The sequence below is a fragment of the Cucurbita moschata genome, unplaced genomic scaffold (assembly GCF_002738365.1).
Source record: "Cucurbita moschata cultivar Rifu unplaced genomic scaffold, Cmos_1.0 Cmo_Scf00022, whole genome shotgun sequence".
NCBI lineage: Eukaryota > Viridiplantae > Streptophyta > Magnoliopsida > Cucurbitales > Cucurbitaceae > Cucurbita > Cucurbita moschata.
Genome location: NW_019268538.1, coordinates 1,677,368 through 1,693,258, shown reverse-complemented (window position 1 = coordinate 1,693,258; position 15,891 = coordinate 1,677,368). Strand labels below are relative to the sequence as shown.

At 36.7% G+C, this 15,891-nt stretch overlaps 3 protein-coding genes across 11 annotated transcripts in view; 1 reads left to right on the top strand and 2 right to left on the bottom strand.

The window, feature by feature from the left end:
- LOC111459559 (serine/arginine-rich splicing factor SR34A-like) overlaps positions 1-12,606 on the bottom strand; it is an 18,843-nt gene extending 6,237 nt beyond the window's left edge. The window contains exon 1 of the mRNA XM_023102527.1: positions 12,596-12,606. The gene's annotated coding sequence lies outside the window, so the exon portion shown is untranslated. The remainder of the gene's footprint in view (positions 1-12,595) is intronic.
- Positions 2,869-9,571, bottom strand: LOC111459552. 9 transcript variants are annotated; one of them, XM_023102510.1, is made up of 17 exons: positions 9,224-9,264; positions 8,643-8,693; positions 8,485-8,535; positions 8,174-8,410; positions 7,807-7,905; positions 7,651-7,706; positions 7,320-7,431; positions 6,496-6,675; positions 5,884-6,141; positions 5,448-5,660; positions 5,159-5,362; positions 4,941-5,066; positions 4,544-4,855; positions 4,341-4,439; positions 3,725-4,236; positions 3,570-3,602; positions 2,869-3,234 (listed from the first exon to the last, which is right to left on the bottom strand). In XM_023102510.1, coding segments are annotated over exons 3-17 (2,490 nt in total). In that variant the 5' UTR covers positions 8,533-8,535; positions 8,643-8,693; positions 9,224-9,264; the 3' UTR covers positions 2,869-3,233. The 9 variants fall into 9 exon arrangements, with proteins under 9 accessions (XP_022958278.1, XP_022958281.1, XP_022958282.1 ...); XM_023102513.1 differs by having other exon boundaries at positions 8,174-8,404; XM_023102514.1 differs by having other exon boundaries at positions 8,174-8,401.
- LOC111459553 (CDPK-related kinase 6-like) lies at positions 10,898-15,224 on the top strand. Its single transcript, XM_023102517.1, has 11 exons — positions 10,898-11,596; positions 12,042-12,172; positions 12,254-12,295; positions 12,371-12,479; positions 12,564-12,642; positions 13,437-13,733; positions 13,823-13,932; positions 14,067-14,171; positions 14,253-14,315; positions 14,563-14,730; positions 14,816-15,224. Exons 1-11 carry the CDS (start codon positions 11,078-11,080, stop codon positions 14,948-14,950), a joined length of 1,758 nt encoding a protein of 585 aa, XP_022958285.1. The 5' UTR covers positions 10,898-11,077; the 3' UTR covers positions 14,951-15,224.
- Positions 15,225-15,891: the final 667 nt, after the last annotated feature.

The window sequence follows — 15,891 nt, the reverse complement described above, 5'->3', positions numbered from 1 at the left end:
CCCCCCCCCCCCCCCGCTTTCGTCCCTCCCTCTCAACAGATAATCCGATAGGCGATAGAAACATGGAACAAAGATCTTAACTAGTTTGGGATTTCGACACGGAAGAAACTATGGACAGAAAAATGGCAATGATGCATCGTTATAAACGAGCAGGTGAGCTGACTTATGAACGCATGTTTCAAAAACGTATCAACTTCCTTCAGACTCCAAGGGTTCATCACTATAGAGAGTAGACATGAATTTTGTTAGGAATCACGAATCTCCACAATGGTATGATATTGTCCACTTCGAGCATAAGCTCTCATGGCTTTGCTTTGGGGTTCCCCAAAAGGCCTCAAACAATAAAGATAGTATTCCTGACTTATAAACTCATGATCTTACACTAAATTAACGAAGGTGGGACTCACTCCCAATAATCCTCAACAGAGATTTAATTTCATTTGCGTGCTTGATTTTCAATGAAAAGAAACTGTCATGCTCTAAATCGTTTGATTCAGCTATATATCATATAGTTAGTTCGACTTCATCGAGCAGAAATTTGACTGGTAAACTTAACTGAATCTTGCATTTCAAAACATCAACGGCAATTCCATTAATCTGAAGATGAGAATCAAATATGAATACACTCCTTGATCATCTTTAAGAAATTTCAAATAAGATTTTGCAAACAATATTTAAGGAAGTATGAACATCAGGAAAAGCAACCAAACAAGAGAGAAAGAAACTTTAAAAAATGCACAAGTTTAATCTATAAACTTGACAATCAAGAAATTCATGAGATATTTAGTTTCTCAAATAGGAGGCCTTAAAGAGGTCTCGAGTCCATGAACACACCGCTAAATCAATGTGCCTTATCTATTCAAAAGAGAAAAAATCATGGCCAAATCACAAGTTTAATCTATAAATTTTCATAGTTATATCGTATCGAGTAGGTCTATAAACTTTCAATTTCATGTCTAATAGGTTTTTGAAATTTAAAGTGTGTAATAAATGTGGGCATCAATCAAGCAAAATGAGACCTAAAGGATAATTACAATAAGTTTTAATGACCGAAGCCATAAGAGAGACATGGAATCAACCAAGGCTGCACACGTCTTCCTTAGACCTCAAACAACATTAAAGCTCTATGTGTTGAGGATTATTGGGAGTGAGTCTCACGTTGGTTAATTTAGTGGAAGATCATGGGTTTATAAGTGAGAAATACTATCTTCATTGGTACGAGGCCTTTTGGGGAAGCCCAAAACAAAGCCATGAGAGCTTATGCTCAAAGAGGACAATATCATACCATTGTGGAGAGTCGTGATTCCTAACACTATGTTCATCTGTCTAAATACTCTACAAAATTGCACAAACTCCCATAAGCAACACAATGGTGGTTCTGTTTCACACACATGTCAATACGATCATCAAGTCTACACAGCCAATCAAGTAAATTAATTTTGTTGAAATGCATAGTTTCCATTACGGCAAGCTCTTCTTCATCTTCCTCTTCTGTAATTTTTTTTTTTTTTTTCTTATTGAGCCAGGAAAGGAAATTTCAGCAACAATCTAGCAAAAAGTCGCCCAAAATCGACGAATACCGCTGTAGCGATCAGTTCACATCAAATTAATTTTATCCACCGACAACGAAACCCCTAATTTTCCTTTTTCTCCATTAATCTATCGCACAGAGACGAGCCATTAAACAAGCATCGAATACAAATCTGTATTTCCGCCTCTGCTATTTCAAAGCTAGCTCGATTATCCAAAACGAAAACTAAATCTCAAATAAATTCAATCAGGAAAAAAAAAGAACTACAAATGAAGCTCCCAAATCGAATGCAAGAAAAGTAATTCACGAAACTCGCAACATAGACATAAATATGAAAATCCAAATACCTTTTGCGAAATGGAGTCGTAAGCAATCTTGTAATCTCTTTGAAGAACGTAAAACCCCAGAGACGATGCAACCGCTGCTCCGGCGAAGAAGGAAGCCAATCTCACTCGCAGGATGTAACCCATCTCTACCACCACGCCCTTCTGCTTCGTTTCTGTTCCCTCCCGTTTTCTTTTCTCTGCAAACACGAATTGTAAAAGAAATTTTAGGGTAAATACTAATTTCTACTTTGATTCATTGATCAAAGTTTGAAACTTTTTAATCCAAATAATATTGAGCTGAAAAATATTTATCCGAATTCTAATAATTTAAGCATGGTTCGTTGGATAATCCACGAAGTTGACGATTTGATTTTTGGAATATTTAATTGTTTAACTTAAATATATAATAATTATCATGGCTGGCCAATTCTCTGTCTAAATTTCACTTTGTGCATTTAACTTCTAATGTATTTAATTATTTTTTGAATTTTTAATATTTTATCCGATGGATAATTAAAAAAAATTTAAAAAATATTACAAATTAAGAATTTATTAAACACATGTTAGAAATTTATATATTATTTAAGTTTATGAAAATGTTATTATATTTTACCTAACAAAATGGGTAAAATCATACAATTTTATCCTCTTAAATTTTTAATTACATTCTTTCAAATTCTTTTAAATTGTATATCTAAATGAAGTTAAAATGTCTCGAGTACTCGAATCAAATTTTTAAAATTGTATATCTAAATGAAGTTAAAATGTCTTGAGTACTCGAATCAAATTTTTATCTTAGTCTTTGAAGATCACCCTTTTCTCATCATCTATATTCAACTTGACACAAGCAATTCTATGCAAAATGTTAGTTTGAATTGCAACTTGCTAGAGATTAGAACATTGTATTGGCTAGCATATGTTTTTAGACCAAAAATTGTCACATGAGATGATCGATTCGAGTATAATTTAGAGGATAAAAACGGTCTCTTGTCATCCGAGACATCCAACCACTTCAAAAGCAAGTCCAGTTTACATAAAGTATAGATAAGAAAGCCAAAAACCATTAGGAATTTGATTAATCGAGACCACAGCGAACGAGTATGAACTATCAGATTCACAGTTATAATCATATAATATCAGAATGAGGGATCTGAAAGTCCGTGTCATTAAGAACACACACTAAAAATAGCCCCGAAAACGGAAAAAAAAAAAGATAAAAAGAGAAAAAAATAAGATGACAAGTCCGATCGGGGAAATTACAGATAACTGATCATTCAAATCGGGATGATTTTCTTGGTTAAACGTCTCGATATTATCTGATCCTTCCCTCCAGGCCCCCAATAAGCCATTAAGATTATAGCATTTGTCATACAATCTCTGGAAAATCCAAAACAGAACAAGGGAATCAATCCTTCATGAATATCATCAACTAGAAACGTAGCCTAAGGACAAGAATAGAAACTATTGGACCAAAAGAGTTCAAAGAGGAGATGCTAATGCCTAATAGATTGTCAATTCAGATCAGTCAATCAAAACAAGGAACAATGTTCATTCTTATGAACAATGAAAAACAGTTGAGCAGCTTAACAAAAAGAATAAATAAATGAAGAAATTCATCAATTGCATTTTCAACATGACTAAAAGTGCAGATTGCATAAAACAGAAAGATGAAGGAAACCCAACTAAAATTTCAATATAACAAGAGTACTTACTATCTTCTTGAAGGCAACGAAGCAGCAGCCATCCTGTCATAGTACATACAAATTAAGCTCGTTAAACTCTATGTTCAACCACTCAAGATAAAGGATATTGAGCAAAATAATATTTTGACCGTAGCATTCACGGGCTAGATGGTTTAGAATTATACCTGCCCTGATGTTTCCCAGAAAAATTGACACTAGACCTCCCATCAGTTGAAGCTAAGCTTTGATTGCTCCCGCTTGATGTTCTATCATGAGCAGCCCCATTTTCAAACTCCAAAAACACAGATGATTCACCAGGCTTGGCTTCTGAGACATTCAGTTCACGACTATCCTTTGATCTAGTAAAAAGTTTCACATTCAATAGACCTCCACCGGCGGCTGAATGAAAACCATTTTTAGGTTGATTCTTCATTAGTGTGCCCTGTGGAGAATCCTTAGCCATATTTGTAGTAAGAACAGAAGTCTTCTCGGCTTTCATGTTTTTTGAATCAGTAGATATAATCCTCTTTGACCGATTAGTATGTGCCATTGGGGTCATAGCAACAGAAGGCAAATATGATGAATAATGAGATGAAGTTGCAGCTGCAGCGGCAACCTTAGCAAAAGCTGCTGTAGCTGCTATTGTCTTCTGTGCTCCTTCTCGAAGCTGAATATAATCGCCCTCAATCACAAATAACTGATCACCAATAAAAAAGAAAAAACTTTGTAACTGTTTACAGCCATACACACTGCCAGAAATACAAAATCATTTAATGTGCATCAAGTTCTGGAGAATCTCACTTCAGGATGACCAGCTACGAAGTCTTCAAGCTTACCATACTTCTTCGCATAATCATGCCAGTGTAAAGGTGCAAGCATCTTGCATAGCCTATTTGGTAGCTGTATTCGAAAGGACAAATAGCTTAAGTTAATAAAAACGCCAACAATATATTATTTCCTAAAAGTATAATGGCCACTATGATGACAGTGTCAATAAAACTCACTGTTAAACTTATTTGAATTCTACCACCGGCTGGAATAGTTCGAACAATACAAGCTAATAATGCTCTTTCATCAAGAAGGGCGGTTTCTGAGGCCTTCTCCACCATTATTGGAATTTTCGGCCCAGAAGAAACAAAAGCTTCAGATACAACAGCCCCAGATCCAGAGGCATTGTTGATAACCACTTCACTGATGTTTACATTGTGAATGGGAGAAGAATCAGAGGTTAACGTACTGACAGCAGGACTTAATTTTCCCCCATTTAACCCTTGCTCCTCCAGTACATGACCACCTGCACACAAATCAATTTGATCCTGGGCCAAACGAAATATAGCTTAAGTTAATTCTTGAATCAAATAAGCAATCACCAAAGAGGGGGGGAAAACGCAAAATGTACACCTTTTCATTGTTGTGTTGAATAGAAGCAGAACCAATCCTTAGAGCATCATGAAATTGAGAGGCAACATGTTGCAAGCTCGTATCAGGTTGGGGGGCCACTTGATATCCTCTATCCACTGACTCGAGCTAAAAAAATATAACTATTGTCAGGACTGCAAACAAGGCTAAAGAAATCGTATGATTAATTAATCGTTTGAAGTGTAAAATATTCAAAAGACCTGTGTTTCTCCAGAAGACGATGAAAGCACTGAATCAGGTTCTCTTCTCTTGCTGGTATGAACATCCAGATAATCTGGTTCAAGAGCTTGCCCATTAGCAGTCATCTCGTAGGGATAATTAGTATTTGATGTCATTATGTTTCGAGCATTTTGAGAAGACTGAAGCTCATTCTGAACAGATATGTTGGAACCCTCTGAAACAATCTTGAGAAGATTCATAATATTTAATTTTTTTTTCCTACGATATAAAAATGAAGAAAAAGAACCAAAATACATCAATTGTCACAACCTGTTTAGTCTGCCACGGTTGGATGGATGATACAGCTGGTAATGATGAGAAATGCGCCATGTGAGATTGAGGAACTGGGGATGGTACAGAATGAGGAACCCCTGGTTGATGGATCAAAAAAGGATGCAAGGCAGCCATCTGCCCAGGAGTAAGGTAGGGTGGCATCCCAAGTAGAGATGATGGAGCCATTGGAACACCGGATACATGGTCACTCTAGCAACAAAGACAGATCAGCCATATTATTACAGAAGTCATCAATGTTTATTTAGGTGAATATGGTAACTGCAACAGGAGTGGGATGGGGGTTCAAAATTACTTTTGCCTTCATTTTTTATTGATCTATTTTGGAAGTGTTCACCATAAGGTAGTACGTAACCATGATAAGTCACAAACAACAAAATCAATAGCTGGACGGGGGAAGGACACGTAATCCCACCTGGATAGATGAATTGCCAGTCAAATTAAAAGATGGAACATTTTCTGAATTCCCATTTGACAGTGCCCCATTATTTCCATTTGAAGCAGCTCCACCTAATTGGCTATTATTTGTTTGCCCATATTGTGATACATCTTTAGAATTTGTCTGAGATATATTTGACTCCTCATTGTAAGTCCCACTTCTTTCCCTTGCATCAGCCAACTCGAGTTGGAGTTGTTGCAACGAATGCATGTGAAGCCTTTCCATCTCTGCAAACTAATATTTTAAAATGAAAATAACAACATTAACAACGACAACGATAAACTTAAAAGGAAAAGGAATACAACAATATCAAAAAATATATGAATATGGTATTAGAATAATTAAATAAACAGCCAACATGCGCTGTGTTCCTCAATTTGAATCAAAATATTATAAAATATGAAATTTGATATTACAGAATCTAATAAACAGGCCGGAATGGGAAAATCTGGAAATGCAAAAACAAAAGAATTCAGAGATTTGACAACAAAACAAAATGTTTTTGATGGTCCAAGAAACGGAAAAGGAAGTCATAATTGTAAGCCTGTAAGCTATAATTCTTAAATCACAAAGCCAAAGAGAACCAACCTGCCGCTGGCAACCAAGCCATAGCTGGTTATACTGCTCCTTTCGTTCACGCAATTCAGCTTGTAAGGAATGATTTGTAGTCGATTGCAAAGCATCCATTTCCTGGACACGAGCAATCCAAGCATGGGCTTCCCTCAATTGTTCATCTTTGTACAAAATGGTTTCTTGAGCAATCCTATGCTGAATAATAGGGACCATAAGATCTTTATGAAGTTATATAGTTGCGATCTAAACATGCACAACCATATGACGATATCAGGGGGAAACTATTGCCAACAAACAAAAATCATGTCTGGCAGAAATCAAATCAATGCATAGCAATATGCCTTGCCAGTATGAATGAAGTAACAACCAAATCTTTTCTTAAAAAACTTTGGACAAGGCTCGATCCATAATCTACACTATTGCCCCTCTTAGAAATTTCAAGGCTAATGAAACTCAGAAATTTCTAACAGGAAAACCAGAAAATTAAACAACAATCACTCTCGGGTCATATAATAAAAGAGCCTATATTAGCAGAACGAAAATAAAATGTTCTATAGATAAAATTCATAAAGATGATAAAACGCACCAAGAATGTATACAGAGAAGAGAGAGAGATAGAGAGAGAAGAAGAAGAAGAAGAAGACAAATACTAAACCTCAATTTAATCCTATACCTCCAAGGTGTTTACTTAATCACCATCCATCAAAAGGAAATGAATAGAAAAAACAGTTTTTTTATCACACAATACCTTAAAAGGAAGTTTAAAGAGGAAGGTGAAAAGGAAGAAGGCAGATATACATACAAATTTATTTCCAATTTAACCAGGAGAAACAACAAACCTGCTCCTGTAACTCAAGAAACTGCCGCTCTTTCTCATGGATGTGTTCTTGGAGTTCATGCATTTGTTTCATTTGTTGAGCTCTTTCAGCCTCAGAGTGATCGCGTTCTCTCCTACAGAGAAGGTACTTCTAATTTCTCAACTTTAAAACTCATTATGGAAGCATGATAATAGAAGAAATGCCATTATAGCAGAGCCAACAAAAATGCACATTGTGACTAATTGAACAGTAATAAAATTACTTTACTTTAAGTATGTGTTAGTGTAGCAAAAAATGTAAACTCAATGGCACGAGAATGGAAACATTGTAGGACATCTACACAAAATGCAACCTGTAAGTTGCTATTTCTTTATCTTGTTCACGAAGAAGATCATCCTTGGCCCAAGCCTGTGAAAAAATTATAGAATAAGAGAGTTAATAAAAAAAAAATATTCCATGTTGAACATTCTTAGGCTAACAAATCAAGCATGAGGAAAAAACAGCAGACCGCTTCACTGTCCAATTTAATTGATTGCAACTCCCTGTCTTTATCTTCTAATTTCCTTTCCAATTCATGAATAACCTGGTCTCTTTCACATAGTTGGTCCTGTACAACCACAAAATGCCTCGTTTAAGTGTCAAAGTAGTCGTGATCTAATAATAATGGTAGTAGTAATCAATTAAAAAATAAACTAAGCCATTAATTGCCGATTATACTCTATGTACAAGCCAATTAACAATACAACTTGCAAAGGAATTTTTGAACCACATATGATATAGAAGATTAATAATATGCAGCGAAAAATCAAATATAATAACTTAATAATAGTTTCATCAGACACTTGTCCAAGCATCTAGTTGTAAAAAGTAAAAACCTGCATCTTGATGGCAGCATTATTGTGTTCTTTCATTTGAGCATCAAACCTCTTTCGCATTTCCAATATTTCTGATCTTGCAATAACTTGAGCTCTAAGTTCAATCTCCATCTGTTGCAGATCCTCTCTCTGTCTAGTGACATCATTGAGCCGTTGCTGCAAAATATCATTATCTGAATTCCCATCAATTGAAATTGAACAGAAGTCAACATCAAGGGGTTCCCTTCCCTGCTGCACCTTGACATAGAGCACATCATCTTCACCAGAATGATTCATGAGGTTCTATGATTCCAATACCAGAACCTTCTTACCTCATATATGGTCCTTTCATCTGATTGTGTCAACTTTGATCGTTCCATTTCCTGCACGACAAATAAGCTTCAATAAAGCTAATAAAGGTTATATCTCAGGCATGAGGCTCCATATGACTGAACATAAGTTTAGAAATTGGTGAAGGACATGAGCTAACTCCAGTATGCTTGGGGTGGGGGCTAAAGATGAATGCAATGCTCAATCAAATCTGAAAGAAGCCAATCAATGAGGAAAATGAGATCATCTGCACCCTACCACTCTATTAGAGGAACGCCATTCTATTAATATGACGATACCTATCGACATCAAACATGCTAGAGTAATCTCTCGGGCCTACTTATCAAAAGAATTTTTTAAGTTCCGATGGTTTTATAGTAACAGACTGGAAGGTTTCTCATATTCTTCAGTCATCCATTCAAATTAAGAACTTAAAACTTAAAACTAAATACGTAATGAGCACGACAGTACTCCCATTTTCCGAGCAGGAAGCAATAGCATACGCAAAACTCTAGTTCTACTTCCAGACCTGACAATGCATAAGCTCAAAACACAAAACAAAAGACTACGATGAACGAGAGGCAGCAAAAATATAGTGATTATCAGTAAAGGCATTTAACAGAACCGGTAAACGGATAAGATAATAAGATAAACAAGAAGAACGCTGCTGTCCATGTATCCGATTAGTGCAGAAACAAAAATGGCAATGCAAGAAACCATTAAATATGCGGAAAGCCCTACCTCACCGGCGGCATCTCGAGCGGAGTGATTGTCAGCAACGGCTCGCCATTCCTGGCGGGAGAGCTGAGAAGACTGCATCGCGAGAGAAGCACCACGCACTGCGGCCGTGGCCTCCTTGACAAAATTAAACAACAAAAAAAAAAGGCGCGTCAATGCTCCAAATCAGTGTCTCTCGGCCTCTGGGAATGTCCAGAAACCCTAGCTCCGGCGGGGTCCGAACAAACCCCAGGAAAGGGAGAAGGTATGATGGGGAGGAGACGAACGATTGGGAATCAGGCCGTGGCAGATTTAGAGAGGAGGAGACAGTGTAAGAGAACGCGCGAGAAGAAAGGAAGGAAGGTGGGCGATAACTCGGAGGGGTCAATTTATTTTAGGAAAATAAAAGAGGTCTTTTACGAATTTTCAATTCTTTATGGGTCAAATTGCAATTTTCAAAAAATACAGGTGCACCAATAATGCTTCGTTATTTTGGATCATATTCCTTGCATTAAATAGTCCTCCCCTTATTCTTAAATTTTTTATTTTTTATGTTTAAATTATTAATTTAATCTTTTTTTTAAATCATAAAATTTAAAATTTAATAACTCCTCAACACAAAATTAAAAATTTACAGATAACATTAATTTTAATATTATCAAATTTAATAATTAGTATTGTATTTTAAGCTCATAGTATGTTTGTGTTTTATTTTAAGCTCGTAGACTATCAAACCAAAATATAGAACTTAGTTTCGACACCCAATAACTCTAGCATTCTCAGCAACCCGATCGTCCTACCTACTTATTTTTAAGTACTTTTAGAAGCGAAAACTGTCATTACATACCAATAAGTTTCAAGTGTCGGTTCGAGATCATAAACGAACAAAGACGTTCATTCTGCTCCCGATCGAAAATTCGATATAGATGTCTAATTTGACTTTCATATCCAAACAAAATGAGAAGAAGTCTACTCGAACTTGATATCAATATTTTAATCATACCTAATAAACATGACATTTATTGCCACAGCAAGTGATTCCTTTTATTTATTATTATTATTATTCAATTTCCATCTATTTTCAAATATAAACCCACTTTATATTTATCTTATTATCCATTAAAATATCATTTTATCTTTTTATTTTATTTTTAAATATCGTAAAAAAAACGAGCCTTTATTAGCATATATATATATATATATATTTTGTATTTTATCGTAATTATTATTTAATAAATTTCAATAAAATCAATTAAAATGATATTTTAACAAATAAAAAAAAGAGTCGGACCCGATTCAACTTTCTTTTTAAAAGTTCGTATGAAGCAAAGAAAATTCAAATATTTGTTCTATTAGTCGAACACTGAACATGTTTTATTTCAAGAAATATTTGAAATTAAGCGCATTATACGTTGTCTATATTTTATCACCTGGTTTAACATTTTTTCACTCCAGATTTACGCATTTATTTATTTATTTATTTATTTATATATATATTATTAAGAATTTGAATTTGATAAATAATTATATAAAAAAAAAACATTTCCGTTTCTCAATTTTCAATTTTTTTTTTTAATTATTCTTGGTCACCTAAATTGGTGGAATTATATGCCACGTGTCTGCATCCGGTTCCTCGCTGGACTTGATTGACGGCCAATAATCGGTGTTTCATCACTAAATCAACAGCATGCCTATTTCTATTACCTTCCCTCCTCCGACTTTCCAAACTTCCATTTTCAACGCCTACTGCTCTCGTCGTCGTCTTCTTCTTCTTCTTCATCTTCTCAGGGGTCTGAGTTTCAGAACTAAGCTCCACAAAGTTCCATTTAATGCTTGCGCATTCTCCGATCAACGACTTCCTTCGAGATTAACTTCGCGATGGGACACTTGTGTAGCAAAAGTGTTTCCGATGTCAACCACGACACTGGAATTTCCGGCGGCAGCCATCCGAGATCTTCGCATTCCGGTGCCTCTCCGATCGCTTATGGAGATGTTTATTCAAGACCTGAAGAATTCAGGCAGTCCTACTCAGTGTCAGTGACGGGGAGTCCATTTTCCAGTCCTCTACCTGCTGGAATAGCGCCGTCACCAGCTAGAACTCCGGGGAGGAAATTCCGATGGCCTCTGCCACCTCCTTCCCCGGCTAGGCCGATCATGGCTATTCTACGGCGGAAATCGCGCAAGGCTTCGATACCAGAGGAAAACCGAATTGGGGAAGAGGGAGTGGGAGAGATTCAGTTGGATAAAAGCTTTGGATACTCGAAGAACTTTGGTGCGAAGTTCGAGCTCGGGAAGGAGATTGGGAGGGGCCATTTTGGACATACTTTTTGGGCCAGAGGTAAAAAGGGCGACCTCAAAGGAAAGCCTGTGGCCGTCAAAATCATCTCCAAATCTAAGGTTCACTCAATTCTCTCAATATTTCCATCTTTATTTCTTTAGCTCAATCTGTTCCTTGATTTAATTCATTCTAGACGTGAAATCCTCATGATATAAAGGCGAATAACCCTGAGTTAATTCATAATCCATTTGCAAAATTGGATGTCCCTCTGGCCTATGAAATGATCACCACAATCTCACGTTGGTTGGATAAGAGAACAAAACATTCCTTATAAGAGTGTGGAAATCTCTCCTTAGTAGACACGTTTTAAAATCGTGAGGCTAACGGTGACATGTAACGGGCTAAAGTGACAATATCTACTATCGGCGGGCTTGAGTAGTTACATTTAGTGGGACAATCACCGTGATTCATTGCCTAGTTTTGCTTTATTTTGATATCAACTCGCTGCTTGCTCGATTAGCTCTCAGAATTTCTATTAAAACCAAGTGATATTTGGTTTGACAGATGACTTCAGCGGTTGGAATTGAAGATGTTCGTAGGGAGGTTAAGATATTGAAAGCATTGTCTGGGCACAAGAATCTGGTCCAATTCCATGATGCATTTGAAGACGCCAATAATATCTACATGGTTATGGAGTATGTATTAATCTTCTTATCTACATATCTGAGTACTCATTGAAGTTAATATTAGTTGACTGCATGAACTTTTGATATCAGATTGTGTGAAGGAGGAGAATTGCTGGAAAGAATAGTGTCAAGGTAAGAATGGTTTACTTCATTTACTATGAGAAAACGTTGATCAACTTGATACCAATTTCATAATGTAATTTGCAGAGGAGGAAGATATCCTGAACAAGAATCCAAAACTATTCTTGTGCAGATCCTTAATGTTGTTGCATTTTTTCATCTACAAGGAGTAGTCCACCGTGACTTAAAGCCAGAGGTAAGACATCTTCTTGTAGCTTCAAATGGTTAAAGTTCATTATTACTTGTTGTAACTTGTCGTTGTCAAAATCTCCTCTTGCAGAACTTTCTTTTTGTGAAAAAAGATGAGAACACGGGACTCAAAGTCATTGATTTTGGTCTATCTGATTTTATCAAGCCAGGTAAGAACTTTTGGTCCTTATGTATGTTCTTGGCTTTGTTCTCTTCATTGAATATTTGCATATCATGTGAAAGATTGGTAGGGAGAGATTCTTTTAAGTTCCCACATCGGTGGGAGGAACGAAACATTTTTTATGAGGGTGTGGAAACCTCTTCCTAGCATACGTGTTTTAAAACCTTGAGAAAAAACCTGGAAGGAAAAGTTCAAAGAGGATAATATCTACTAGCGGTGGGCTTGACCTGTTACAGTTGGTATCGGAGCTAGACACTAGGTGGTGTGATTATAAGTTCGAATATTGGTTGGAGAGGGGAACAAAACATTCTTTATAAGGGTGTGGAAACTTCTCCCTAGTAGACGCGTTTCAAAACCTTGAGGGGAAGCCCGGAAGGAAAAACCTAAAAAAGACAATATCTGCTAGCGGTAGGATTGGGTTTTTACAGTTGGTATCAGAGCTAGAAACTGGGCGGTGTGCCAGTAAGGACGCCGAGTCCCGAATGGGGGTGAGTCATGAGTTCCCACCTCGGTTGGAGAGAGGAACGAAACACTTTATAAGGGTGTGGAAACTTCTCCCTAGCCGATGCATTTTAAAATCTTAATGGAAAGCCCAAAAAGAAAAATCTAAAAAGGACCATATCTGCTAGCGGTGGACTTGAACTATTGAATTATTACATATTCATTATGATCCAAGCTCTTGCTATCGTTGAGAAGTTGCTGTTTTCAATTCTTACTTGATTTTCACATTGCCATCTCATTGGAGGTGAGGCTGTTTTCACAACACCTATAGTTCTTGTGCAGATGAACATCTGAATGATGTCGTTGGCAGTGCATACTATGTTGCACCTGAAGTTCTCTACAGATCTTATAGCCATGAAGCAGATGTGTGGAGCATTGGTGTCATAGCATATATCTTGTTGTGTGGAGGCAGACCTTTCTGGGCAAGAACTGAATCAGGAATCTTCCGTTCCGTGCTAAGAGCCGATCCTAACTTCGACGATTCTCCTTGGCCTACCATCTCTGCAGAAGCTAAAGATTTTGTCAAACGGCTCCTGAATAAAGACCATAGAAAAAGAATGACAGCAGTCCAAGCTTTAAGTAAATTCTTTAGACTTTCATGCTTAGGTTCCTTCTCTTTTCTAGTATACTTAACAATAAACAAACGATGTCGGTCGTTCGATTCACAGCGCACCCATGGTTACGAGATGAAAACATTGCTGTGCCTTTGGATAGTTTCATATACAAGTCAGTTAAAGCATATCTTCGTGTAACCCCATTCAAGCGTGCAGCATTGAAGGTAATGCTGCTAACTTCTAGGGGCGCATAGATGCTATTGCTATGCAGTTTCTGTACAGTGTTTGGTGCACATTGGTGCATCATTAACTTTAAGTAGACAGGTTCATTTACTGTGGCATCGCTACATTATTGTAGGCACTTGCAAAAGCTTTGACAGAAGATGAACTTTTCTACCTCAGGGCTCAATTTAAGCTCTTGGAACCTCAAAATGGATTTGTGACCCTTGATAACTTCAAAGAGGTTAGCCTTTTGCCATTCTCTTTGCTTTGAAATTTATTTGCAACGTTTATTGTTGATGCATACATATTAAACTTTGTTCAGGCTCTCGTGAGAAACGCTACCGATGCAATGAGAGAGTCGAATGTTCTTGACATTCTAAAGATGGTGAGATTACTTTTACTTTTCGCCTTCAAGTAGAGAACTATTAGAATGTTTGACGAATTCAATGGTTTGAATATTGTTTTTTTTAACTTCATCTCGGTGAGCATCTTAGTGATTGTCATGTCGTTCTAAGACACTGGCACGTCGATTTTCTATCTAACATTCTAACAAATATCTACTTTAAGCGTAGTTTTGAAACATTTTGTGAAAGGTACGTTCCCTTTCACTAACATTTCGAACTTGTTTTAAGACGGAATCTGTAGCTTATGAGAGAATGGACTTTGAGGAGTTCTGCGCAGCTGCAATCAGTGTATATCAGCTGGAGGCTGTTGCAGGATGGGAAGGCATCGCCACCCAAGCTTTCGAGTATTTTGAGCAGGACGGGAATCGAGTCATTTCAGTTCATGAATTGGTGCAGGTAAGCAACAGTTTGAGGCTTGGAATTACTATATTTCACACAATTAAGAACTGTTAACTGAAGGAAGTGTTTAAAATGTGTTCAGGAAATGAATCTAAGTCCTGCAGCTCATTCATTTCTCCAGAACTGGACAAGAAGTTCTGATGGGAAACTCAGTTTCTTTGGATACACAAGATTTTTGCATGGTGTTACAGTCCGCAACTCTAATACAAGACATTAATAGCTAAAGTACCTATACACTTCATTTTTTTCCTCTTTGTATTCTCAATTTGATTCCCTGCAGCTTCTGAGAACACAGTGAAAGAATGGCCATGCCAACAAAAGAAACGAGGCTGCAATATGTATTGTATGTTCCCCACCGCCCAGTTCTTTCCTTGTAATCTTCCATCTTGTAAAAACAACCCAGAAGGCATAATACAGATTTTGATATGTCTTGATTTTCTTGTTAAAAGCCACGAGCGTTTATAATGATATGATATTGTCCACTTTGAGCATGCTTTTGGGTTCTCTGAAAGGTCTCATCCCAATGGAGATAGTGTTCCTTACTTAAAAACTCGTGATCTTTCTCTTAATTAGGCAAGTGGTAATCCGTCACAATCCTCTCCTCAAACAAAGTAAACGATAAAGCTTCGCCTGAGATTTCCTTCTTTGGAGTTCTCAAATAGGCTCACCTTAATTGAGATTCTACTTCTTTTCTGAAGCCCTCGAACAAAATACATTATTTGTTCGACACTTGATCACTTTGAACTACACATTCGAGACTCACAACTTCATTATTCGACCGTTGAAGATTCTATTGACATAACTAAGTTAAGGATATGGCTCTGATACCATGTTATAAACCACGACCCACCACAATGATATGATGTTGTCCACATAGCATAAACTCTCATGGCTATGTTTTTTTTTCTCCAAAAAAACCTCGTGCCAATACTTTTTTTTTTTCTCCAAAGAAACTTCGTGCCAATAGAAAGTGTTCCTTACTTATAAACCCATGATCTTCCCTTGTGGAACTACTCCTCTCAATAATTCTCAACTGTCTATTTTTTGCAATACTGTGTGAAAGATAAATTATACATACATCACTATCTTTACATACGTGTAAGTGTTACCACATGAAACACAAGGTACGAAACTTTGAACTTCGACTTAAAGAATACA